The sequence below is a fragment of the Balaenoptera musculus genome, chromosome 10 (assembly GCF_009873245.2).
Source record: "Balaenoptera musculus isolate JJ_BM4_2016_0621 chromosome 10, mBalMus1.pri.v3, whole genome shotgun sequence".
Lineage (NCBI taxonomy): Eukaryota > Metazoa > Chordata > Mammalia > Artiodactyla > Balaenopteridae > Balaenoptera > Balaenoptera musculus.
The window spans coordinates 92,792,922-92,818,263 of NC_045794.1; the positions used below are offsets into that span (position 1 = coordinate 92,792,922).

Consider the following 25,342-nt stretch of genomic DNA (forward strand, 5'->3'; position numbering starts at 1 on the left):
CCACTATTACTGTGTTACCGTCAATGTCCCCTTTTATGTCTGAAAACATTTGCCTTACGTATTGAGGTGCTCCTATCTTGGGTGGGTGCATATAAATTTACCATTGTTATATCTTCTTCTTGAATTGATCCCTTGATGATATGTAGTGTCCTTCTTTGTCTCTTGTAACAGTCTTTATTTTAAAGTCTATTTTGGGACTTCCCTGGTGGTCCAGTGGTTAAGTATCTGCCTTCCAATGCAGGGGACGTGGGTTCGATCCCTGGTTGAGAAACTAAGATCCCACATGCTGCAGTGCAACTAAGCCCACGTGCCACAACTAGAGAGAAGCCTGTGTGCCACAACGAAGAGCCCACGCACCACAATGAAAGATCCCACATGCTGCAATGAAGATCCCCTGTGCCACAGCTAAAACCCGACACAGCCAGTAAATAAATAAATAAAATTTAAAAAATAATAATAAAGTCTATTTTGTCTAAGTATTGCTACTCCAGCTTTCTTTTGATTTCCATTTGCATGGAATACCTTTTTCCATCCCCTCACTTTCAGTCTGTATGTGTCTCTAGATCTGAAGTAGGTCTCTTGTAGACAGCACATATATGGGTCTTGTTTTTGTATCCATTCAGCCAGTCTATGTCTATTGGTTGGAGCAATTAATCTGTTTACATTTAAGGTAATTATCAATATGTATGTTCTGATTGACATTTTGTTAATTGTTTTGGATTTGTTTTTATAGGTCTTTCTTTTCCTCTTTCCTCTTTTGTTCTCTTATGATTTGATAACTATCTTTAGTGTTGTGTTTGGATTCCTTTTTTGTGTGTATATCTATTATAGATTTTTGGTTTGTCATTACCCTGAGGTTTTGGTATAGCATAAAATCATTTTAAGTTGCTGATCTCTTAATTTCAAATGCATTTTAAATATCCTGCATTTGTACTCTCCTCCCATCACGATTACTGGTTTTGATATCATATTTGTATGTGAATGATTTTCTACCTTTAATATATGTTTGCCTTTACTGGTGAGCTTTTCCATTCATAATTTTCTTGTTTCTAGTTGTGGCCTTTTCTCTTCCCTTAGAAAAGTTCCTTTAGCATTTGTTGTAAAGATGGCTTGTTGGTGCTGAATTCTTTTAGCTTTTGCTTGTCTGTAAAGCTTTTTATTTCTCCATCAAATCCAAACGAGAGTCTTGCTAGGAAGAGTATTCTTGGTTGTAGGTTTTTCCCTTTCATCACTTTAAATATATTGTGCCACTCCCATCTGGCCTGCAGAGTTTCTGCTGAAAAATCAGCTGATAGTCTTATGAGGATTCCCTTGTATATTATTTGTTGCTTTTCCCTTGTTGCTTTTAATATTTTCTCTTTGTCTTTCATTTTTGTCAATTTGATTACTACACATCTCAGCGTGTTCCTCCTTGGGTTAATCCTGTATGGGACTCTATGCGCTTCCTGAACTTGGGTGACTGTTTTCTTTCCCATGTTAGGGAAGTTTTCAGCTATTATCTTGTCAAATATTTTCTGAGGCCCTTTCTCTCTCTTCTCCTTCTGGGACCCCTCTAATGCAAATGTTGGTGCATCTGACATTGTCCCAGAGGTCTCTTAAACTGTCTTCATTTCTTTTTATTCTTTTTTCTTTATTCTGTTCCACAGCAGTGATTTCTACCACTCTGTCTTCCAGATTACTGATTCATTCTTTTGCCTCATTTATTCTGCTATTGATTCCTTCTAGTATATTTTTCATTTCAGTTATTGTATTCTTCAACTCTGTTTGGTTGTTCTTTATCTTTCCTAATTCTTTGCTAAAAATTTCTTGTAACTTCTCGCTTTGTTCATCCATTCTTTTCCCAAGTTCTTGGATCATCTTTACGATCATCACTCTGAACTCTTCCTCGCGTAGATTGCCTATCTCCATGTCACTTAGTTCTTCTTCTGGGATTTTATCTTGTTCCTTCATCTGGAACATATTTCTTTGCTGTCTCATTTTGTTTAAATTTCTGTTTGTATTTTTATGTATGTAGTGGGTGAGTTATGTTTCTCGACCTTGGAGAAGTGGCCCTCCATAGGGGATGCCCTCTGTGTCCCAGCAGTATACTCCCCTCTTATCACCCAAGGGCCAGGAACCAGATGGTCCTAGGGTAGGTTCTGAGTGTGTATGTGCACTCAGTTCCACAGGCTGCAGGATTGTAGTTTCTTGCTTCTGGTGTCTGCCCCCTGGTGGGTGAGGCTGGTCTAGATCCTTGTGCAGGCTTCCTGGTGGGAGGGGCCGGTGCCTGCCCACTGGTGAGTGGAGCTGGGTCTTGGTCCTCTGGTGAGCAGGGCTGTATTAAGGGGTATGTCTAGAGATGGCTGTGGGCTCAGGGATTCCTTAGGTAGCCCGTCTAAAGACAAGGTGGGTCTGTATTCCTGCCCTGTTTGCTGTTTGGCCTAAGGCATCCCAGCACTGGTGTGAGGCCAGGTCTCGGGGCCAAGGATCCAAGATGTCTGCCTCCAGCCAGAGTTCAGGTAGGTGAACACTCCCTGCTATGTCCACCACCAGATTTTATGACCCCAGAGAGAACCACAGCTGCCCCCGCCTCCCCAGGAGACCCTCCAAGACCAGCAGGTAGGTCTGGCCCAGGCTCCTATGGAGTCACTGTCTTTGCCCTGAGTCCCAGTGCACGCCAGACCTGGTGGGCACCCTCCAAAAGTGGAGACTGTTTCCCTCAGTCCTGTGGAGCTCCTGCAATCAAGCCCCACTGGCCTTCAAACTATCTAGGGGCTCCTCCTCCCGATGACAGGCCCCTACACTGGGGAGCCTGGCATGGGGCTCAGAGCTCTCACTCCTGTGGGAGAACTTCTGCAATATAATTATTCCCCAGATTGTGAGTCACCCACGCGGGTGAGATGGGATTTGATTATATCGCAAGTGCACCCCTTCTACTGTCTCATTGTGGTTTCTCCTATATGTCTTTGGATGTATAATATCTTTTTTTGGTAGATTCCAGTCTTTTTTATTGATAGTTGTTCGGCAGTTAGTTGTGATTTTTGGTGTGCTCATGAGGGGAAGTGAGCTCAAGGCCGTTCTATTTCACCATCTTGTCTCCCTTCCATCAGTTCATCGATTTTTAATTATCCATATGCCTGCCATTTCATTTCCATTAGTAATCAAGATTTAACTGATAAACTAATTTTTTAAAACTGACTCTTCCAATACCAGAAGTCACAGTGGTGTCACTGGCAAAGCCCACTGGGGTCCCCAGGAAAAATAAGATGGAATCTAGGTGATAAGTTCTACCCTCTTCTTTTGTGATTAGTCTAGTTTCACTTGTCTATAGATGGCCCTGTGCAGTGACCTGGCACTGAACACATTGGATTAACGTTCTCAGCACAGAACCATTGTGCCAGACACTTGCCGGCCATGTGCAGAAGCCAGCTTTTGTGTTCATAACCATAGTCTGGGTGGAAGATTTGGAATTGTTTGGAAAAATAAGCAACTGGTCAGAATTAGGGATGAGGAGGTCGCTAATGCCACCAGTCCAAGACCAGTGGGAAAGTTGACAGCACAGTGGACGCAAGTGAAGAGGTGAGCACATGCTGGGACCAGGGTGAACGGTCCACCTCAGGGGCCAGCAGTGAGGAGGGATGACCAAGAGTAATGAGAGAGAGGCGGGGAGGAGGAGGGGCATTAGCAAGCTTTAGCCTCCACAGAGAGCACGTGGGCAGCTGGAGAGGGAGCAAAGGCCCCCTCCCTCCCACAGGGGACTTTGGAATCTGTAGCCCCTGGGCTCTCATGCTCATGCACGGTGGGTGGTCAGGCAACCCTGGGGACTGCACCCCCTTGGTGGGCAGAGGTTGGCACCTGGTCCAGTACTTCCCCTGCACAAGGTGAACAGTCAAGCCAGAGGACCTTAAGGTGGGGAGAACTGATATTTGTCGGGTCCTGTAGTGGGTTAAATGGATGCTCCCCCCCCAAAAAAATGTATGTCTGTGACCTAATCTCTGCAACCTGTGAATGTGACCTCATGTGGAAAAGGGTGTTTGAAAATCCCTTAAGTTAAACATCTTGAGATCAACAATGATTATCTAAGTGGGCACTAAATCCAATAACTAGCATCCTTACAAGAGACACACAGAGAGACAACAGAGTTGGGGGAGAAGGCCACGAAAAGACAGGCGGAGATTGGAGTGATGCAGCCACAAGCCAAGGAAGGCTGAAGCCACCACAGGCTGGGAGGGGCGAGGAAGGCCCCGCCCAGAGCCTCTAAGGGAGCGTGGCCCTGCCGACAGGAAGCAGCACCCCAGGCTCCAGCGCCGGCGCCCACCCGCCTCTCCCGTCACCTCCTGCTGCTCCCTTCCCAGGGCCCGAAAGTGCACCTGCTCGGAGGCTGGCCGGGTCGGCTGCTGGAGGCCTGGTGGGCGCCCTGTCTAGGAGCCTGCAGCTCTCCTTAGCAACCGGGCCAGCCACACGGTGGCCCCGAGGGCCCACATGCAGACCTGCCACGAGTCCACACCTTGAATCAAGTGGGCACCAAACCCCTTCTCTACGGAGAGCCTTTTCCTGCCTCCCCTCCTGCCTGCAACTGCAGGGACAGCCGTCTCCCCTGCCCTCGCACTCCCAGCACCTGGCAAGGAGCCTGGTCTATGCTCAGCCTTTGTTCAAAGAATGAAGAAGGAAGGAACAAAGGCTCTGACAGTCCTGTGAAGAGCCCCTGCCCCAGTACCCACAGGCCTCGGCACCGACTCCCTCATCCCCGCCCCCCCCTTCTATGGCACCTGGGATGAATCTCCATAGGGCAGGTTTGCATCATCTGATGACTAAGAAAGCTTCTGGAAGTGAGCGCCTGGGCCTTGTATCTCTATCCCCCAGGCCAGCTCAGTGTCAATCACATAGTAGGTTCTCAGTAATTGAAAGGAACCGAGATTTATGAGACACTCTTAGCATCCTTGAATCTGGCCAGCCTGCCTTTCTGCAGGCTGTCACTGCAGAGTGTCACTCCCTACTGGAGCCTGTGCCCCAGCCGTGCTGCATTCCTGAAGCTTCCAGAAATTGCACCAAGTAGGTGCCTGCTGCAGAAGGAAAGCACAGTCCCTTTCAGGTGGCCCAGGTACAGTCCCTTCTAGGCCACCTGCTCCGGCGCAGAGACACCCCCAGACACACGGCTCATAGCACAAGGTTCTCTTTATTGTGATGCTCAGTGGAAAACATCTGTAAACCAGCTCACTGTAGTGGTGACGGCTGCAACCATGCTAAGGCACTTTCATTATATAAAAAAAGGGCAGGGGTAGGAGTTCTGTTCACTCCTTTGTGACAGCAACTGGGACCTGAATTCAGAGCTTTTTAGGCATATGTAGCTTTTATATATCTTCATGATTTCTTGAGAGTTTGTTTCCTTAAAAAAAAAAAAATGCCTTCTTTGCCATAAGTAAGTCTAAATGCAGCATATACAAAACAGTTAGGAATACAGGGAAATTCAGCCACCAGTGTAGACCAGTGTAGGACAAGCTACTCTCTTCTAGACGTGGTTCCAAAGGAAAGGCAGTGATAAAGACTTGGAATTTTACCATTTATTACAGTTAGAGGGAGAAAAGACAACTTTTTTTTTCTTTTAAAAATATCTGTGCAGATGGCAGAGTCTTGAATTATACTGAGTCAACGGTGCAGGTCAACTACCCTCGGGCCCCGGTCCTGGAGTAGGTTCGAGATCACCTGGCCCTTTCCACTGCTCTGGCTGTCAGGCTCGGGACAAGTCCCTTAACCATTAAATATATTTGGTCCCCAAGAGTGTTGGGAGAGGTCACTGCTGGCCTCTCCAGCTTGGCCCCTGGGCCCTGTCTTCTCAGCCCAGAAGCCCTGCTGCAGCAGGGGCGGGCTGCCCTCGGCAAAGGAGGGAAAGGGGTCATCATTGCACTTGAGACATTTCAGAATCAGGAAGGTGACAGTGGCGCCGCCCGGCAGGGGTGGGGAGGAACGCCCCTCCCTCCCCGCGCCAGCTTCCTGTGCCCTGCACAGAGGTGGACCCCCTGGGCCTGCTCATGCCGGACCACCCAGAGCCCACGGGAGTGGGGGGGCCACTGGGGCAGAGGGTGTGAGGTCACCGCGTGTGATTGCCAACAGCAAAGAAGGGAGAGGGTGGCGGAGGCGGGGGAAGGTGAGAACTCTTCTGGGGCGTCGGGCTAGCAAAACTCCTTAGTCTGAAGAAAAATAGATTCGTAGAAAACTCTCTTGCCCATCCCCGGAGGCCTGCCCTCCTCACCTCACCATCTTGTGCTTTTCGGCAAGGGAAGGGGGGAGATCCTGCTGGTCACTGTGTTCCTGGGCCAGGGCCCAGGACCCTGACTCTTTGGTATTAGATTCCGGGGGGCGGGGGGGATGGTGGGAGGGGGGCAGGAGGGGCTGCAGCAGAGGAAGCCGGAACGCCCTTCAAGGAGGCCTGGGGATGGGCGGGGAGGTGAGGCCTGAGGTCCCCTGGCCTGGGGGGACGAGGTGGGGTCACGGTCACAGCAGTCCCAGGAGGGAGGAAGGGTGCTGCAGGGGCTGGGAAGGGGAAGCGGAGTCGGTGCTGTCGTCCGTCTTGGGCAGCAGGAGAAGAAGAGGTTGTTACTCGGCCGCTTTGGCCTCAGCCCCGTCGGCTTTGCCGTCCACCTCCTCGTCCGAGCAGTCCCCGGTACCTTTCCGGGCCATTCGGCGGGGCACGACAAACGGCAGGTCTCCACGCCTGGGGGCAGAAGCAGCGGTCAGCAGGGTTGGCCAGGCGGCCGCAGTACTGCTCATGTCTTTCAAAGTGACCTTTAGAGGGAAACTAGCTCCTGACATCCCACGGGGAGAAGCAACGGGGGTGGGGGGGGCCTCCGGGGACACAGCCTCCAGCGGGGGCAGGAGGGCTGTCCCCTCCTGCCCCCGCTGGCCTGAAACTTCCCACTTTCACCCAAAACACTAGCAAAAAGCCATCAGGTAATGGGGGCTGATTAAAAGGGGGGAGGCACAAGAGCAGATGAAGCTTCCTCTGCAAAATGCCACCCCCTGATCACACTTAGTACCAAACAGGTGAAACTAAGAGACACACAATGACTGTGTACAGTGTACAAAGACAGGCATCTCCTTCCGGTCCCGGCTAAGAAAATCGATATCACACACTGACTAGACTGTCTGCTCTTGTTGCTTTTATGCTTTAAAAAAATGATCACTGGGAAAAGGAGGTAAGCAGTGAGAATCTCGACCAAAAAGACCCTCTGCCTCAACCATTTCATGCTGCCTGAACGTGACACTCCTTTGAGAATTGCCAAGCAGCCCTTTCCATTGGTTCAGAGTCAGAAGATGCCCGTCTTCACCCAGCACCTAAAGCTGTGCCAGGGACCGGCCGGGTTGCCTCGAGCAACTTCTAGTTGACAAAACCTGAAAACGTTCTCATTGGGTTTAGCGCTGCGACAGGAAGAGACTCCTCAGGCAGGACGGGAATAAATCACCCGGAGAGTTTATTTAAAAGGCTGGGCTAGGACTTCCCTGGTGGCGCAGTGGTTGAGAATCCACCTGCCAATGCAGGGGACACGGGTTCAATCCCTGGTCCGGGAAGATCCCACATGCCGTGGAGCAACTAAGTCCGTGCGCCACAACTACTGAGCCCACGTGCCACAACTACTGAGCCCATGTGCCTAGAGCCCGTGCTCTGCAACAAGAGAAGCCACCGCAATGAAAAGCCCGCGCACCACAACTAGAGAAAGCCCGCGCGCAGCAACAAAGACCCAGCACAGCCATAAATAAATAAATAAATAAATAAATTAAAAAAAAAAAAAAAAAGGGCGGGCTACAGCCCAGGAGGCAAGGAGAACGAGGAAGGGCTCTCTGACTGGCACTTTCTCGGCGTCATTAAGCACCTTGCTCACTGACATCTAGCTGAGAAAGGTGACCGAGTTTATAGGAGCCTCATTTTCCGAATTCTGCTTTTCAGGACAAACTAACTTTTTGAAGGAAAGAGGGTCCTGCGAACGGGCGGGTGGGGCCGGCGGGGCTCACCTGAGCTTGTTCTTGAGGGAGCTGACCTCGCGGTTCATGGCATCCGCGGTCTCCGTGGCATCCTCCAGCTCGCGCTGCAGTTTCCGGCGGGAGGCGTTAGCCCTCTGGGCCTCTTCCTCGGCCTCCTCCAGCTGCCGCTTGAGCTGCTTCAGGCGGGTGGACGCCTTGTCCACCTGCGGAGACGCGTGGCAGGGGCCCCGGTCACGACCCCACATGCCTGTGGCCCTCCCCGCCCTCAGCCGCCAAGGGGCAGGGCCCCGCTCCGCCACCAACACACCTGGTCCTTGTACTGCTCGGCGTTCCTCCGCTCGTCATCCACCTGCAGCAACACATCCTTCAGCTTCTTCTCGGCCCGACGCACCTGCTTGCAAGCCGCCTGGCGCTCCCTGAAAGGCATGAACACAGAGGCTCAGGGGGGCACCCTCTTTCGGAGGGTCTGGCCGACAAATCCACAGGCCGGGCCACCCATTCCTGGGCCTCACTGGTACTTCCCCTGATGCTAAGGTGGACCGTCTTTACTGAACACTCTTATGAAGGCACTGGGATTAGCCCCATTTCACAGATAAGGAAACTGAGGTTCAGGGAAGGGAAATGACACATCTCAGAGAGCACATATAAAGCTAGGAAAAAGAGGACTTCCCTGGCGATCCAGTAGTTAAAGACTCTGCGCTTCCAGTGCAGGGGGCATGGGTTCAATCCCTGGTCAAGGGAACTAAGATGGCACACGCTGCTCAGTGCAGCCAAAAAAAAAGCTAGGAAAAAGGAAGATTGACCCCCATTACCCCCAAAGAAGTCTCAGTCTTGCTGAGCCCACGGATGGGCTGCCCAGGCGGGTGGGAACCCCACCTCTCTGATTCAGCCCTCAGAGAGTCATCAGGCTCCCCAACTTTAGAAGTGGGCTGTGGGTCCTATTCAAACTCCACAAGCCCCAGCAAAAGGCCCCAGGGAAAGGGATGAGAGCCCCGTCAGGATGGGGGGAAACAGTCTCAGGGATGGGCACACAGAGGAGCCGGCAGATGGTGCCCGGTGACGGGCGAGGGGCACCCACTTGGTCTCGTTGTCCAGCTGCTCCTCCAGCTGTGCGATCTTGGCCTCGAGGGCGGTGATGGAGGCCTTGTACTTGGACTTGACAGTGCCCTCCATCTCCTGCAGCTTGACCTTGAGCTCCTTGTTCTGGCGCTCCAGCTGCTGCCGCGCGTTCTCGTTCTTCTGGGCATGACTGCGCTCCAGGTTCAGATCGGTGTTGATCTGGTCGATCTGTGGGAAGAAGGGCTGGTGACCTTGAGGAAGGCGGGGATCCCGGCTGGGGGCAGAGGAGGGGCAGCTGGACCCTGCAGGGCCCCTGATCACTAGGTCTTCCCAGAAGAGGGAGCTGCCCAACGTGAAGGGTCCAGAAGCAGCACAACACCCGAGAGAGAGGAACCAAGGAGCCAGTGCAGGCACCAGGACATTGTCCCCTAAGCATCCGGGGGCGGCTGCCTCTGCCTCGGCCACGGGGGAGACCCACCCACGTCACCGAGGCGGCCCTGGTGCGGAGAGAGGCCCGGCCGCTCACCTGCAGGTTTGCCTTCTTCAGCCTGTCGTTCACCAGCTCCGTGTTGCCCTGCTCCTCCTCCAGCTCCTCCTCCAGCTGTGCGATGCGGGCCTCCAGGCGCCGCTTCTCCTCCAACGCCAGGGCACTGGGGAGTGGGCGGAGAAGTGAGAGGGGCCGAGCCAGAGTGGGGAACCCCTCACCCGCTCGCTCCTCGCCCGGCGGAACACGCCGCGCTCACGCCGGCTCACCCTTTGCCGCTGCTGTTGGCTATCTCGTCAGCCAGCTCGTCCCGCTCCTGCTGGGCCTGGCGCTTGGCACGTTCGGCAGCCGCCAGGTCCTGCCACGGGAACCCGGAATGTGACCCGCCGGGGCCGCCCGCAGCCAACAGCCCTCCTCTGTCCCCGGTACTGTGAGCCCCTGGCCCCCTCTTCCCAAACCCCTTCCCAGGCCTGCCTCCTCCATGAAGCCCGTTCTCAGGAGCCCCTCTGAAGTCACAGCTTAGGCACCGTATGATTACACAGCCCCCATATCTAAGTGCTAAAAACTAAGCCAGGTGCCGGGGATGTTGCAATAAACAGGAAGTCATCCTGGCCCGACGGGATGCCAGTCCCTCTACCTTCCAGGCAGACAGGAAGCTGGGGCGACAGGACAAAGACGTGAGTTAAGGCCAGAGTGCGGGGCTCTGAAAGCCGGCGGGGGCAAGGGCTTCACCCGGAGGGTGAGGCGGCCTCACCAGAGACCCACGTGTGCAGGAGGGCACAGCCGGTCCGGGCAGGGCAGACGAGGCGAGCCTGGATGCCTGGCCCGGCTAGGAGCAACCTGGTAGCCAGCGTCCTCAAGGCAGAAGACCGCCTAGAGCCTGGGGAACGCTTTCACAGCCTGCCTCGTGTGAGGGACAAGGCCGCCAAGGGGACACTCGGTGCCGTAAGCCTCTGCGAGGGACCCCTCCTCGCCAGGCAGCAAGTCACAGCAGGCGGCGGTGAAAGCCTCGCTTCACGAGGGAGCCGGCCCCAGGAGGTGACAATTTGATTCACACACACGTTTTAATCACACCAGGGAGCCCTGCTACTTCATGAAACCCTGAGGGGTGTTCTTTCAGAAAGCAAGAACCACCCCAGCCCATTTCTGGAGCTTGGCCCGTTCTTCCAGGTCTGCCCGGGTGGCCCAGGCAGATGGGGGGAGGCCCCAAGCGCCCTGCTCCGGTCCGGCCCACCTCCTGCAGCTGGATCATCTCGGCCTCCATGCTCTTCAGCTTCTTCTCGCTCTCCTTGGCCTGCGCCAGGATCTCCTCGCGGGAGGCGCGGGTGTCGTCCAGCTCCCGCATGTAGTCCTTCATCTGGGCCTGGGGGCAGGGAGGAAAAGCTTGGTGCCACCATCCCCGCCACTCCCGTGTGCCCACCCCCCGCACAGGGACACCCCGCTAACGGGGACCGATGGCTGGGTCTCAGCCTGTGGCCACATTCAACCAACATAGCTATAAAAGGGCAAAAGAGTAAAGACAAAGCTTCCCTTTATTCTATACCATCTTTACACGCTTTTGACTGTTAGGATTTACAAAGCACACCTGCGGCAGCGTTAGGCCCCGGGTGGGTACAACTCCAGCTATGTTTTTGTTTACTTTCTACCACCTCCTGTTGATTTGGATCCCGCGCTCTGGCGCCATCCCCACTGCTCCAGATCAACGGCCACCTGCCAGGTTAGTCCCGGCAACATGGTGTGGTCATAAGTCCTTTGTTCACTGGTGATTCGTTTTAACTCTGAAGATCTTGGGAAATAGTTGTGGTTTTTTTTCCTTTTGCAGATAAATCCCAAATTGGGATTCCCCAGGCCAAAGGATACAACCCTTGCTGGGCACGGCCAAGTGGTACCAGGCAGAGCGGCCACCAGCAATGAGAGCACCTATGCCCTACGACCTCGCAAACACCAGCGTTTACACTCGTTCTTATTGTTGCTGGTTTGCTGGATATGATGTGGCATCTCAGAGCTGGTTTTTTAAACTTATTATTCTTTCATTACTGATGAGGCCAAGTACGTGTTCTGTGCTCTGGGCTGCTTCTCTGAACCATCAGCTTGGAACCTTCCACCATCGTCCATTAAGGCTGGAATGGGTCACGTCTGGTTTATTCTAGAAATCTGCCACTAAGTGACTATAACGCCATTGCATTTCTAGGTGTACACTTGTTTGTTTCTTTGTTTAAGGTACTCAAAGACAACAATCTCACTGCAAGTTTGTTTCTGACTAGTTTGTTTCTGCTCAGCTTCTGGGTTTCCATCTGTGAGATGGAGCTAAAGGCACCCAAGACCTTCCTCGGGGAGGGCAAGGTGGCACTTGCCAGCATTCATCGGCCACCCCACTAGTGTCCCAGCCCCGTGCTGAGCCCAGCGCTGCCATGTGCAGCCGGATCCGGTTTGGTCCCGCCTGAGCTCACCTGCAGCTTCCGCAGCTGTTTGACGGCTTCGTCCCGGTTCTTGTTGGCCGAGTCGATGTGGGCCTCCAGGTCCTTCAGGTCCATCTCCAGCTTCTTCCGAGCGGCCACGGCCGTCGAGCGCTGCTTCCTCTCGTCCTCCAGCTCAGCTTCCATCTCCCGCACCTGGGGAGATGCCGACGGCTCAGGAGGCCGGACGTACCCACAGACCCTGCCTCAGCTCGCGGCCCAGGTGGGCTTGGTCCAGTCCCGGGGCGTCCACGGGGCCTCCGGGACAGTGCGGATTCCTGACCATAAAACCCTAGTAGAGGGGGTGACCGACCCCCAGGCAGAGGACTGGAATGTGAGGGCATGGAGGGCATAATCAGGGGACTCCCACAGTCCCAGCGGAAGGAGAAAGGAGGCCCCAGGACCCAGGGCTCCCTGCCCGCCTAGGCCCAGGGGAGCGGGAGGGCTGTCCGCACCTGTCTGACCAGCTGCTTCTTCTTCTCCTCGCTCTGCTCGTCGCGGCCCTGCAGGTCCCGCTCGAACTGGGCCTTCAGGGCCTGCAGGTTCACCTCCAGCCGCAGCTTGGCGTCCTCGGTGGCCTGCAGCTCGTCCTCCAGCTCCTCGAGCTGGGTCTTCATCTCCTCCACCTGCTGCTCCAGGGCCCGCTTGGACTTCTCCAGCTCGTGGACCTGCCGCCGAGGGGACCCGGTCAGGAGCAGAGGGGCGCGAGGCCCCCAGGGTCCCGGGCCTCAGTGTCCGTGAGCCCCTGACCCTTCGCGTCCTGAGGCCATCTCCCCCCTCCCCCGCCCCCGCCCCAGTGCCAGCCGCGGGCTCGGGGACGCACGCTCTTGCCGACGTCGTCCTTGGAGCTCATGAGGTCCTCCATCTCCGCGCGGAGCTGCTTGTTGAGCCGCTCCAGCTCTGCTTTCTGCTCCACGGCCTCCTCCAGAGCCCGGGCCAGAGACAGCGCCTTGGTCTCCTTCTCCCGGGCCTCCGCCTCCGCCCGGTCGCGCTCCTCCGCGTACTTGGCGGAGATGGTCTTCTCCTCGGCCAGGAGCTGGGAGACAGGCGGGCACCATGAGGCTCGAGCGACCGGCTCTCAGAAAGAGCTCAGGGCCTGCTGGCCTCTGGCAGGTAAAGCATCCGGCCCCGAACTCCCTGGGGAAGGAGGGTCCCAGGGGCCAGGTCTGGGGGGAGGGGGACCAAGGCGAGCAGCGAGCCGGCTGCTTCCGACTGTGACACGTGCTGTGCGGTGTGTCCTCGTAAGCAGACGAAGGCGGAGATGGCCTCTGCCACAACCCATTAGCGTCTGTGTAACTTTTATCACTTAGTAACCAAGGTTCTTTATGACACTCAGTGCCCCTTCCAGGAGAACCCACAGGAAGTAAATATTTCACCCTCAGGACCCGGAAAGCCCCCAGTTTTCCTGAATGACTGGTTGGCGTTTACCTTGAAAAGGATGTGAATCTGGCTGCTCGGAGGCGCGAATCCCATGTGGCCCTCCTCCAAGGATGTGAGACATCTTTTCCCTGCGCTGGCCCACCCTGACCATATCATCTTATTTTCCCCCCTTCCCCTTCCCTTTGCTTCAGCACCTCTTTATTCCATGGACTTATTTCTTAAATGGGCCAGATGGGAAACGCTTTAGACTTTGCACGTGTGACTTCAGACTTTGCGTAAACTGCTACGTTAGCACAAAAGCAGCTGTAGTGACAGCTGTGCACAATACCTCTGTCCACAACAGGCAGTGGGCGCCCTCGGCCAGTTTGCCGACCCCTGCTTTATGCCATTTTTCTATCCCACCCCACTGTCTGCGTCTCGGTAAGCTGCCTCAGATCTCCTGGAGTAAGCAAGAGTTACGAACGTATAAAGAAAAATTCGAATTAGAGAAGATTCGAAAAACATAAAAAACCAAGAAAGGGGAAATGTTGCTCCCAAACCTATCGTGTGAAGACACCCAGTTCTGAGCGCTTTCTTTCCAGGCGCCTCAACGAGCTGGAATCCGGGAGGGCCCTCTGAGCGCCTGCCCCCCAGGGCCTCCTCCCGAGCTGGGCGATGGTGACCCCGGGCCGCGCTGACGGACAGCGGCCCCTGCCCGAGGCAGGCTGTCTGCAGAGGGGAGGACACGAGGCGGTGGCAGCACCAACAGCACCCACCTGGTCGAACTTCTTCTGCTTCTTCTCCAGGTTGGAGACGCTCTGCCGCTGGTGGTCCAGGTCCACGAGCAGGTCGTCCAGCTCCTGCTGCAGCCGCGTCTTGGTCTTCTCCAGCTTGTCGTAAGCGGCCACCTTCTCCTCGTAGCGCTGGCTCAGCCCCTCCAGGTCCTTCTGGAGCTTCCTCTTGGCCTCCTCGGCCATCTCCAGGCACCCCACGCCGTCCTCCACCTTCTTCCTCATGTCAGTGACCTGGGCGGGAGCAAGGGGTAAGGAGGCACCCGGCACGGCACCTGCTCGGGTAACATGCCCGCACCTGGGACAGCTGGGAGCTGGCCTGCCACCCGCCAGCGGAGGAACGGGGTGCCAACCCAGTTACGGGGACGGCTCCCCCAACCACTTCCCTCTCCCTCTGGGTCCAGGGAAATGGAGCTTCTGCAGAGGGCAGGTGCCTAGCGCATGGAGCCCAGGGGAGGCGGACACCGCAGGTCAGCTTGGGAAGGCCTCTCAGTCGTGACCTGCACCAGCCGCTCGTACCAAGACGGAGGCCTACAGTGGGAAGCCTCCTCTCCTCCCCTCCCCTCCCCTCCCCCAGACAGCAGCCTGGTGCCCCCTGCCTGCAGGCGTCCGTCTCGCAGCCCCCTCCTCACATCTGGACACACAGCTGCCACCGTGCACACACTCCCTACCGCCACCCAGGTGTGGAACTGAGCCTGCACCCTCCCCGACCTGGGGCAGATCTTCTGGCACGTTTAAGTCCTAAGACAGGATCCGGAAGAGGGCCCTTGGTCTATCTTTGGCCCCAGACCCTTTCAGAGTCTAGAGAAGACTATGACCTCCTTCTCATAACGAGGTTTTAACATGCATAAAGCAAAATACGTAGGATTACCAAGAAACCAATATAGAAAAGTGCAGTTGTCGGGTATTTTTTAAGACTGTGGTTCAGTAACCATCGTGCTTCTTTATCAGCACAGCAGAGAGCAGGCTCCTGAGTAGCTAGGAGCACGATGACCTTCCCAAAGCCTGGCCTCAGCTCGGACACGATGACCGGTGGTTCCTACTGAACAGGCCACGGGCACTGCCAGGGCCACGGCTTGTTGCCTACATTCGTAACAGAAGAAAATGCTGAAGGCCAGCTGGAGACTGGGGAAATGAAGATGTACGTCTCCTCCACCCAAGTTCATGGCTTCCTAAATTCTCCTTGGGGACCCCAGGCATGAGCCCTGGTCTGGGGAGGGCAGGAGCTCCCCACGGGAAGGTGTCCAGCTCGGGGAGGCCTGGGTGGACCCAGCGGCAGGGCTGTGCTCTGGAGTCCAGGTGGGCGCCCCGCCAGAAGCTCCCCAGCCTGCAGGCTCCAACCCACAGTTCCCTGGGGTGTCTTGCAGGGAGCCGGCTCCGCACCTGGGCGTGGAGGGTGCCGATCTGCTTCTCGAGGTTCCGCTTGGCCTCCTCCTCCTCCTCCAGCTGCTCCTTTAAGGAGTTCTTCTCATCCTCCACCTGCTTCAGCTTGGTGCTCAGACTCAGCTTCTGCCGGTTCTCCTCCTGCAGGAGCTCCTACTCCGAGAACAGGGAGGGCAGGGGCTCAGGACCCGCAGCGTCAGGGCCTCGCGGTCCCCATACCCTTGGTGGAAGAGGGGAGCGGTCCCTCGGATTCAGGGGGCAGCCAGCAAAGACCTGGCAAGGAGCCGGGAGGACGCAGAGAGCCCGCGGATGCAGGGGAGGGTGCTCTGAGACAAAGACCCAGAAGCCTGGCCGCTAACGCCGTGTGGGCACAGGGACCCGTCGCCGCCCTTACCTGCGTGTCCTGTAGCTGTGACTCCAGAGCGGAGAAGTCCTTGGTGAGCTTGCTGGACTTGCTGTCCGACTGGGTGAGAAGACCCGTCACATTGTCCAGCTCGACCTGCGCACGGACGGGAGACAAAGCCCCGTGAGCTCGACCACGGCTGCTTGGGCCCCACCTCGGCTCTCTCGGCCGTGCTGGACCTGAGTCACAGGCTGAACCCCAGAGGCCTCGCAGACTGAGCCAGGTTGCGGAGACAGAGAGAGAGAGAGAGAGAGAGAGAGAGAAGAGCGGGAGCCCTGGCGACGTGGGCCAGGACCCAGGAGGTCCGGCGGAGGCCTCACCTGCAGCTTGGAGACCCTGTCGGCCAGCTCCGTGCGCACGCGCTCCCCCTCGGTGAACTTGACCTGCAGCTCCTGAAGCTGGGCCTCCACCTTCTTGCGCTTGTGCTCGGAGTCCCCCTTGCCCTGAAGCAGCACCTTCACCTCGTTGGCCAGCTCCCCTCGCTCACTCTCCAGGGTCTGCTTGGCCTTCTCGAGGTTGGCTTTCACCTGGCAGCGGGGAGAAAAGCGAAGACGTGAAAGGGGGCACCTGTGACGTGAGGCTGGTCTTTCTAACATCATCGAAGATCCGGCGGATCCAGACCCAGAATCGGCTGCTTTTGCAGCAAAAACGACACTGGGCAAGTCCAGGGGATGACGAGCTGGCAAGGGCCCCAGACTCGGACGGCTCGGGCCTGATGTGAACTCAGCACCCAGTTGGGGCCGGACACCCGGCACGTGGGCTCCCCCAGCTCTCAAACCATCCCTGCCCGGCCTCCTGCACGGGGTTCAGGGAGCATCCAAGGGCAAGATGTCATCATTGTTGATGTTAAGATTTTAGCGCTGTTATCATAGGATGAGGGAAATTATAATTGTTCGTAGTTAGACTGCCAGGAAAGCCTCTTGAAAATTTGATGTTCAAAGTAACACAGTAATATTCTTCCAAACAACATAAAAGCCGAGTTTACAGGATAACCACGACAATCCCAATCTAGTCCGCACCGAGCCGGCCACAGCATCACGGGCAAGTTCAAGGGTAAACTGGACCCAGCGTGAATGCAAAGTCACTTTGGGTGAAAACAGCTAAAGGACCAGGCAAGGTTTCAACCTGCCCAGAACCAGGTGGAAATTGAAGGTAGACAGGTAGACAAGGCAGGTTTCTGAAAATATTGTACAGGGTGCCACGTGGAAGAGCCTCTGCCTTCTCGGGCTGCCACCAAGGGTGGCCGTGAGCTGGAAGCCACGGGATGCAGGACTTGTCTTGCTCAGGAACTGCCCGGCCACAGCTGCCTGGCCGAGAAACCATCTGGGGTCAACATCCCCAGGGTTCTCCCACGAAGACTCCAACTGACCACCTGTTGGGGGTGTTCTAGAGAAGGGACGGGCTTCAGAAAAGGGGACCCCGATGGCCCTCTGAAACTCAGTTTCAGAGTCGCTCCAATTCCATGAAATTTTCTGGTCTGGCAGGTTGATGAACAAGATAATAATGAGAATGAGAATAAATGATTCTTGAACAACTTACCGAGCCCTTACTATCTAAGTGCCTCACGTGTTACCAACTCTAACTCTCACATTAATTGTATGAGATGGGCTATCATCAGCCTCCCTTACAGATGGGGAAACTGAGGCACAGAGGAGCCTATATCCCCAAGTCACACAGCCACGAAGGGCTGCAGCTTAGACTCTGCAAGGGTCCCCCTGATGGTGGCAGAGCCTCATGCAGCCAGCCCTGGGGAGGCCCACGCACCCGCTTCGTCTGCTCCAGCTGCTCTGCCAGCTCCTCCACGGCCTGCGAGTGCTTCTGTCTCATCTCCTGGATCTGGGCCTCGTGGGTCTTTGCCTCCTCCTCAAGGGTCTTCTTCAGGATGTTCACTTCCTGTTCACGTTTGGACCTGGACAGAGAAATGCCCTCAGGAGGGAGGCCGGGGATCCAGGAGCGAGGCTGCCCTGGGGCTCTTCTGTGGCAGCAGAGAGCAGCACCCGGCAAGGGGCACTGGCCACCCCAGGCAGCTTTCTGCCCGCTGGCCTCTCTCCACGGCCATCCATCCTACAGCCCAGGCTCACAGACACACTTTATTTATGTATTTATTTTTTTAATGTACCGTAGGCCTTTTATGTAAGGAATTGGATTTTATTCTAAATACGAGGAGCCAGGAGTGAGTTATAAGCAGATTAATTAAATTAATTAACTTGTTTATTTGGCTGCACCATGCAGCATGCAGGATCTTCGCTCCCCGACCAGGGATCGAACTCGTGCCCCCTACAGTGGAAGCGCAGAGTCCTAACCACCGGACTGCCAGGGAATTCCCCGCAGACACACTTTGTAGAGGCTTCTGTAGCCTTTCAGCTTTAAAGCCCACCCTTGCCTCACCCCAACTCCAAGCCAAGCTCTTCTACTCTAGGGAGAAGCTGCTGAGGACCCATCAGCTTCCGAGCTCTCTGCTCCATGACAACAGGCCACTGTGTGTGTGCAGAGACTTGGGGTCCACCCCTCCCAGGCCACAGCCTCCCCTTCCCTGCACCACCACCCCTGTCCCTCAGTGACTGGGGCAGTCGGTCCCAAGACACACCTGAGCTCCTGCTGGGCAGCCGTGGAATCCAGAGTGTCCTCCAACTCTGTTTTCAGAGCCTCCAGCTCTTCCCCGAGGTCCCGTTTCTGCTTCTCAGCTTTATTCCTAGCAGCACGCTCAGACTCCAGGTCTTCTTGGAGTTCAGAAATCTGAGATTCCAGCTCCCGGATCTTCTTTAGGGCCATGTTCTTCTGGGCGGCTTCTTCTTCCACTCTGCCAAAGACAGAAACAACATCAGGATGAGGTCACTGTCACCTACGGAGAGCAGAGTCTGCAGAAAAGGCTTTAGAGAGGTGCAGCCAAAGCCACTTCTGGCAGTCATAGTCATGGCCCTTAGGAGCTCTTCTCAGCAAAAACATCTGACGTATACAGAAGACTTAGCGCTATTCCACTTGGAGAATTCAAAAACCTCACAGAAGAATCATTTCATTTTCCAAATTAAAATTCAGTGCTTTAAACATCAAAAAAAAATGAAATGTTAACTGAAAAAAAAAAAAGGAAATAAAATGCTACAGTCCATGATTACAGCAACTAAGTAAAAATACCAATGTGCTCCGGACTTTGGGTGATAATGATGTGTCAGTGCACGTTCACGAATTGTAACAAATGTATCACTCTTGTGGGGGAGGTTGCTAATGAGGGAGGCTGTTCACGTGGGAACTTGGGAATTCGCTGTAACTTCTGCTCGATTTTGTTATGAGTCTAAATATGCCTGGAAAAATAAAATCTATTTTTAAAAAGCATGCCTGTAGCCACGAAATTTTAAAAAGGAAAGAATTGCTATGATTGGATGACTAGGGTTGTGGATGACTTTTTTGGGGATTACAAGTGACAGAGAAGCCTTAGACTGCACTTTTAGTGAACAGAAAATGTTTTGTCATTAACTGGCTTCCAAGACAACAGCGGAGCGCGTGCCCGCAGTTCACTGATGCACCGAGAACCACAGCAGGGGGCACGCTGAGAGTGCGGGCACCGGCTGATGCTCTGGCCCTCACCTGGCCAGGGCAGCCTGGAGCTCCTCCTCTTTCTTGGCCAGCTGCATCTTGAGCTCAGCAATCTGAGCCTGCAGCTCGGCGATCTGGTCACTGAGGTCCGTGGAGTCTCCCTCCAGCTTCCGGCGGGTCTTCTCCAGCTCCTGACGCTGCTTCTCCTCTCTTCGCAGGCGCTCTGAGAAGGAAGAATGGAGAGATGCGAACAGACCCCTCAGTGGCTACAGATCTGTCTTTGTCTTCAAATCTTACATAAAATGCCAAATATTTGTTACAAAACATCTGTGCTGTTTAAATGATCATGATTCACACTCATACCCAACTCCTGGATGAAGGGAAAGAACGTCACCATAAGCTTCCAAGTCCTTGTCTCCCCAACCCCACCCACTGACCCTTCCCACCAAGGGAACTATTCCCCCAAAGTTCGTGTTTACAGTTCCCTCGTTTCCCTTTGAGGCTCCACCATGTCTGCCTCCCTAAAAATTATAACGTTTAGTCTTGCATGGATCTGAACTTACATTAGGGATCTGTCCTATATGAATTCTATGGAGACGGTACAGCGGGGCCAGAGTCCAATGGGCTTTACAACTCCTGTTATGACGTCACCTAGGTGATGTCCTTACCTTTCTGTGCCTCATCTGAGTAGTAAGGCTATAAGACAAGCTACTTCCTTAGGCTGTTGGGAGGCTCAAATGTGTTGGTATCTGAAAGCCCCTGGAACCACGCCTGCCCATAGAGTGTGTGCAGTAAGGGCTGGCGACTCTTATTCCTCATCTTACCTTTGTCGCTCAACGTTAAAATCTTGAGATTTAGCAACTTAAGTGTCACTGTAATCGATCCATTTGGACTTCTGTCTGTGTATTCCACCATGTGAACACACCACAACTTATCTGTCTATCCTACAGCTGATGGGCACTTGTAGGATAGATGGGCACAGCCTATAGCTGTGTGCCCTCCTGAGCCACGATGCTGTGAGCGTTCTTGCCCATGACTCCCAACGCACATGGACAAGAGGCATGGGTTGCAGGCAAAGCTTCAACCTCACTAGGCACTGGCAGATTGTTCTCCGAAACTGTCTACCAATTTATACTCCCACTGGCAGCGTGTGTGTGTTCTGACTGTTCTACATCTTTGGCAACGCTTGTTAGTGTCAAACTTTCACGTCTGCCAATCCAGCAGGCCTGCTGCTCCAAGACCTCCTGGATGATGGAGTCTTTCAGACTATTCCCAGGTGAAGAGATCTCTGTGTCAGGACGTCTCTTCCCCTTGATGGCCTGAACACCTTAACCCAGGAGGGGCCAAGAAACCAAGCTGGGAAAATTCTCCTAGCCACCAGCCCAGATGGTTTCAGCCCTACGTCCACTGGGCACTGACGACTGCCCTGCGCACCGGGCTGTCCCACGTCGCCACAGAGGGAGCAGTGGTTTCTGGCTGGAGCTCAGAGCCCCCCCGGTGGTCTGGGCTCCCCTTGCCCCCTGTTCCACTCCTCTCAAGGGGCAGGGGGACAAGGGGTCCCCAGACAGCACAGACCTGGGCTTGTGCCATCCTCCTAGCCACCACGGATCCCAGGGCACAGGGAGACGGAGGCATGATTTGTCTCCCTGCCCCACGTGAAGCAATGGCCTCTCGCGATACCTGCCCGGCATCTTACAACACACACAGCACGTCCATGCGCGTTATTCAGTTCAGTCCTCACACTCACCCTTTCGCTGTGTCCGCTAAGAGGTAAGAGAAACTCAAGCTCACGGAGATTAATAGGTACAAGATGACACAGCTAGTAAGTGGCAGAGCCGCAGCCAAACCTAGAAGCTCCTAGGAAGTCTCAGAAGCTTGTGAAACGCATGGTGCGCGACACGAGAGAAACGCCAGAGCTCAATTCTCAACGCTCGTCACTTGGGGGAGCGTCCCTCCCAACCAGTGCCTGGAGGTCCAGACTCCACAGGGAGCGGGCACTGACCCCCATGTCTCGAGGGCAGTGGCCAGATACCACAGACCCCAGCCTCGCCTGCTCAGAGCGAGTGGGAGACCCAGCCGGCACTCCAGCTCCTGGCAGGGAGGCCCAGGCTGGGCCCCCGAGCAGGGGACACTCCAGCGATCCCGAGCCCGACCGTTCCTGCCGCCACCCCCTTACCCTCCAGGTCGGTGATCATTGCCTCGTGCTTGTTCTTGAGCTTGGCCAGGCTCTTAGATTTCTCCTCCTCTTCCATGAGGTTGGTGGTGAACTCGGCTATTCTGTCTTCCAACAGCTTCTTCTCCTGGGGGGGCGAGGGTAGGTCAGAGCTTAAAGTCAGTTGAGCGCAGAACACGTCAGCTCTCCTCAAGGCACGACTCACCCAGACATTGGGGACTGAATGGCGGGGCAGGGCCTTAAACACCTGGTCAAGTTCATTAGGATTTCCTAGATCAAAGCAGTCATTTTGAAAGGTCACTAGCTCCCCTGCAATAGCTGGGTAAGCCTCCTTGGAACCCATAAAGGGGGTGCCCAAGCCCTTCCTGGGCCTGCGTCACCCTTTTCTGCTCAGGTAAGAAGAGCCGCCAGGTGACACAGAGTGTCAGCGAGGGAATTCAGGGCAGGCGGGATGGCGCCACCTTCTCCATGCCTTCGACCTCCCCCTTCCTCACCCCCCAGCGTGCCCCTGCTCTTCTCACTTTCTGCTTTGTGTGGCCACCAGTGGAGCCCTAATCCCACAGCAAGCAGCCACACAGCCAGCGTAACTCCCCCCATCACAGGGTCCCGGGCAGCCGTCCTGCCCTGTCAACCTGGCCACCCCCATCCTCTGGAGATGGAGGTCCGCATCCTGACCTTGCCCCTCCTTCTCCTCTAACTTGATTCCCAGCTGCTACCTGTCGCCAGGTGGATGCTGACAGGGACCCAGCCACTCGCCCCGGTGCCCCGGCTGCCGGGCTGCCGCCCCACCTTGCCCAGCTTGCAGTTCTGGTCCTCCAGGATGATCTGGTCCTCCTCCAGCTTCTTCAGCTTGGCCTCAGTGGTCACCTTCTCTAGCTGAAGCTTCTGCCGGGCGCCTTCCTCCTCCTCCAGCTGCTCCTCCAGCTCCTAACGTGAAGCCAGGGCGACGCCTGAGCAACTGGGATGGGGCCCGGCCCCCACGTGTGCGGTCATGTATTTAAAACTGGGGTGCGGGGACAAGAACCCCAGGCCAATCGCGGGGTCACGTGTTCCGAGGGGCCTCGTCCAGCAAGCATCCACCTCCGCTCCTCAGACCAGCCAGAGCGAGAACGGAGGAGGGGAATTAAACTGGCTTCGACGCTCAGTGGGGCAGCGCTAACAGGCACCTGACACACACGTGTCAGAAAGAACCACCCAGGGAATTCCCAGGTGCTCCAGTGGTTAACACTCCGAGCGCTCACTGCCGATGGGCCTGGGTTCAATCCCTGGTCAGGGAACTAAGATCCCACAAGCCGCGCGGCCGTAAAAAAAAAAAAACAAAAAAAAAACGTCCCAAAGAGAACACGTCTCCAAGGCTGCCCCCGGGACAAAGGCTGTCCTCCCATGGCACTTGTGGCGCCCCTGCTCCCCACGCACGCCATCCCCCGCCCCGTGCCTGGGGTCCGGCCCTGCCCCTCCTCCGGGCACCTGGATGTTCTGCTGCATTTTCTTCTTCTCAGTCTGCAGGTGCTGGCAGCGCTCCTCCTCCTCCTCCACCCTGGCCTCCAGGTCATGGCAGATCTCTTCCAGCTCCTGCTTCTTGGCAGTCAGGCGGGCCCGGAGCTCCTCGGCCTCGGCACACAGCTCCGTTTCTGCCTGGAGCTGCTCCTGCAGCTGCAACTTCTCAGCCATGAGCTGCGAGAACACGTGGGAAATGTGAGCTCTTACAGCCGCCTCGGGCCACTTGTACCTGTGCAGTGCAGGCTCCTGCAGGGAGAGCCCTGCTGATGAGAGCAGCTTCCGTCTCAGGACGCTTAAGCTGCCAGGCATGTTTAAACATCACGTCCACCATCCCTCACCACCGCTCCGTGAGCTGTACATCAAGATCCCGAGGAAACAGGCTCAGAGAGGGGCTGGGCCTTGAACCCAGCACTCATGAGCTTTCCATCCCATGGGGTAGCCTTCCTACATCACAGAACCCCTAACAGGGTCTGCAGAGAAATTAACCAGGCATGCCTCGCCTACTGGTTGCCAGCAGGTGGCAGCACTACCTGGGCAGAGCCGGCAGACACCCACCTGGGACTGGAGGGTCTCCATCTCTGAGAGCCTGCTCTCAGCGGCCAACTGCTTCTCCCGCACCTTCACCAGCTCCTCCTCCTTGGCCATCATCTCCTCCTCCTGCCGGCTCACCTGCAGCAGCGGCTTGACCTAGGAGAGGAGATTGAGGAGGAAACACGCTCAGGGGAAGATGCCTGTCCAGGCTGAGAGCCGTGGGGCTTTCCCCTCACCTGTGGAAGCGCAAGCTCATGAGAGTGAGGGGCAGGTAGGACGCAGGGCAGAGGAGGTGCAAATGGGTACAATCTTTCTGGAAATCAATTTGGTACTGTGTGCCATAGGCCTCTGACCCACTAATTACATTTCGGGGAAACTACCCCTATGCGTGCATGAAGATGTTCAGGACAGCATTGTTTATAACAGTGAAAATTTCAGAGAGAGATAAACATCCATTGCTGGAAAAATAGTCAGATAAATTATGAAACATCTCTAGGGAACAGTATGCTGACTTTTTAAAAATGATGCTCATGAAGGAATTTTAAATGCAAAATGCAAAGTACGTGACTGTTTATACAAGTCAAAGCTCAGCTACGTAAGAACGTGTGTGGTTTACACAGCAGAGGTTTACCGGGAGTGAAAAAATAATTTTTAAAAAGCAGACTGGGGCTTCCCTGGTGGCGCAGCGGTTGAGAATCTGCCTGCCAATGCAGGGGACACGGGTTCGTGCCCTGGTCTGGGAAGATCCCACATGCCGCGGAGCAACTAGGCCCGTGAGCCACAACTACTGAGCCTGCGCGTCTGGAGCCTGTGCTCCGCAACAAGAGAGGCCGCGATAGTGAGAGGCCCGCGCACCGCGATGAAGAGTGGCTCCCACTTGCCACAACTAGAGAGAGCCCTCGCACAGAAACGAAGACCCAACACAGCCATAAATAAATAAATAAATAAATAAAATTTAAAAATAACAATAACAATAATTTAAAAAAAAAAAAAAAAAAAAGCAGACTGAATATTGAAACATCTATTCAGTATCGACATTGGCACAAGGATGAAGGGATTACAGGGGAATTTTTATTTTCTTGTTTACCCTTTTGGTTAGTCTAACTTTTCGCAATTACCACAGATTACTTATCATAAACAAAAGCAGCCTGAACAACTTTAATAATTAACGAATTTTTTGTAAAGGCTCGGGAGGATCCACCCAGCCGGCTGCAGATTCTCACCTGCCCGTGGTTTCTGGGGGGGGAGCACTGTCGCCACGTGGAGCCGTGGTGGGCGGGCTGGGCCCTGACATCCCGGGAGCCGCCCTTGCAGCCGCCCTAGCCCAGCCTGATAGCACCGTGGCCGTCCACGCTGGACACATGCCCCGGCTCACACCCGTCTAGATCCCACGGGCAGGATCATCCCGGGCTCCTGTGCTGGGCACAGGGACGCAAAGGCAAAGTGCCAGCCCCAGGGCCTGAGCCCTGTTCGTCCCCCGTGTCACGCGGAGGCCCTTCCAGACCCACCTTGGTGAAGAGTCGCCACCACTGCCAGTTGCGCAGCTTGAGGTAGGCGGCACAGTTCCTCTGCAGGACTTTCATGGCCGTCAGCTGCTGCTGCCTCTTGGCGAAGGCCCTGTGGGGCGAGGGTCACAGTCAGCCCTCCAGGCGGGGGATGGCACACCTCCCTCCCGACAGTCCTGACCTCACTCATGGAGGCCTTTCTGGAGGGACC

The 25,342-nt window shown here is 55.2% G+C and overlaps 1 protein-coding gene across 1 annotated transcript in view; it reads right to left on the reverse strand.

Annotated features, from left to right (window-relative positions):
* Positions 1-5,136: 5,136 nt before the first annotated feature.
* The window catches only part of MYH9 (myosin heavy chain 9), a 90,739-nt gene continuing 70,533 nt past the window's right edge, over positions 5,137-25,342 (reverse strand). Inside the window, exons 20-41 of the mRNA XM_036865572.1 lie at positions 25,135-25,243; positions 23,651-23,782; positions 23,063-23,269; positions 22,385-22,522; positions 21,599-21,722; positions 19,474-19,645; positions 18,479-18,691; positions 17,656-17,800; positions 16,212-16,418; positions 15,883-15,987; positions 15,489-15,641; positions 14,091-14,339; positions 12,779-12,991; positions 12,411-12,623; positions 11,950-12,111; positions 10,734-10,862; positions 9,769-9,857; positions 9,542-9,665; positions 9,035-9,243; positions 8,264-8,372; positions 7,987-8,159; positions 5,137-6,691 (exon numbers count right to left, since the gene is read on the reverse strand). Of these exons, the coding sequence (XP_036721467.1) occupies positions 6,574-6,691; positions 7,987-8,159; positions 8,264-8,372; positions 9,035-9,243; positions 9,542-9,665; positions 9,769-9,857; positions 10,734-10,862; positions 11,950-12,111; positions 12,411-12,623; positions 12,779-12,991; positions 14,091-14,339; positions 15,489-15,641; positions 15,883-15,987; positions 16,212-16,418; positions 17,656-17,800; positions 18,479-18,691; positions 19,474-19,645; positions 21,599-21,722; positions 22,385-22,522; positions 23,063-23,269; positions 23,651-23,782; positions 25,135-25,243 (3,493 nt within the window). The 3' untranslated portion in view covers positions 5,137-6,573. The remainder of the gene's footprint in view (positions 6,692-7,986; positions 8,160-8,263; positions 8,373-9,034; positions 9,244-9,541; positions 9,666-9,768; positions 9,858-10,733; positions 10,863-11,949; positions 12,112-12,410; positions 12,624-12,778; positions 12,992-14,090; positions 14,340-15,488; positions 15,642-15,882; positions 15,988-16,211; positions 16,419-17,655; positions 17,801-18,478; positions 18,692-19,473; positions 19,646-21,598; positions 21,723-22,384; positions 22,523-23,062; positions 23,270-23,650; positions 23,783-25,134; positions 25,244-25,342) is intronic.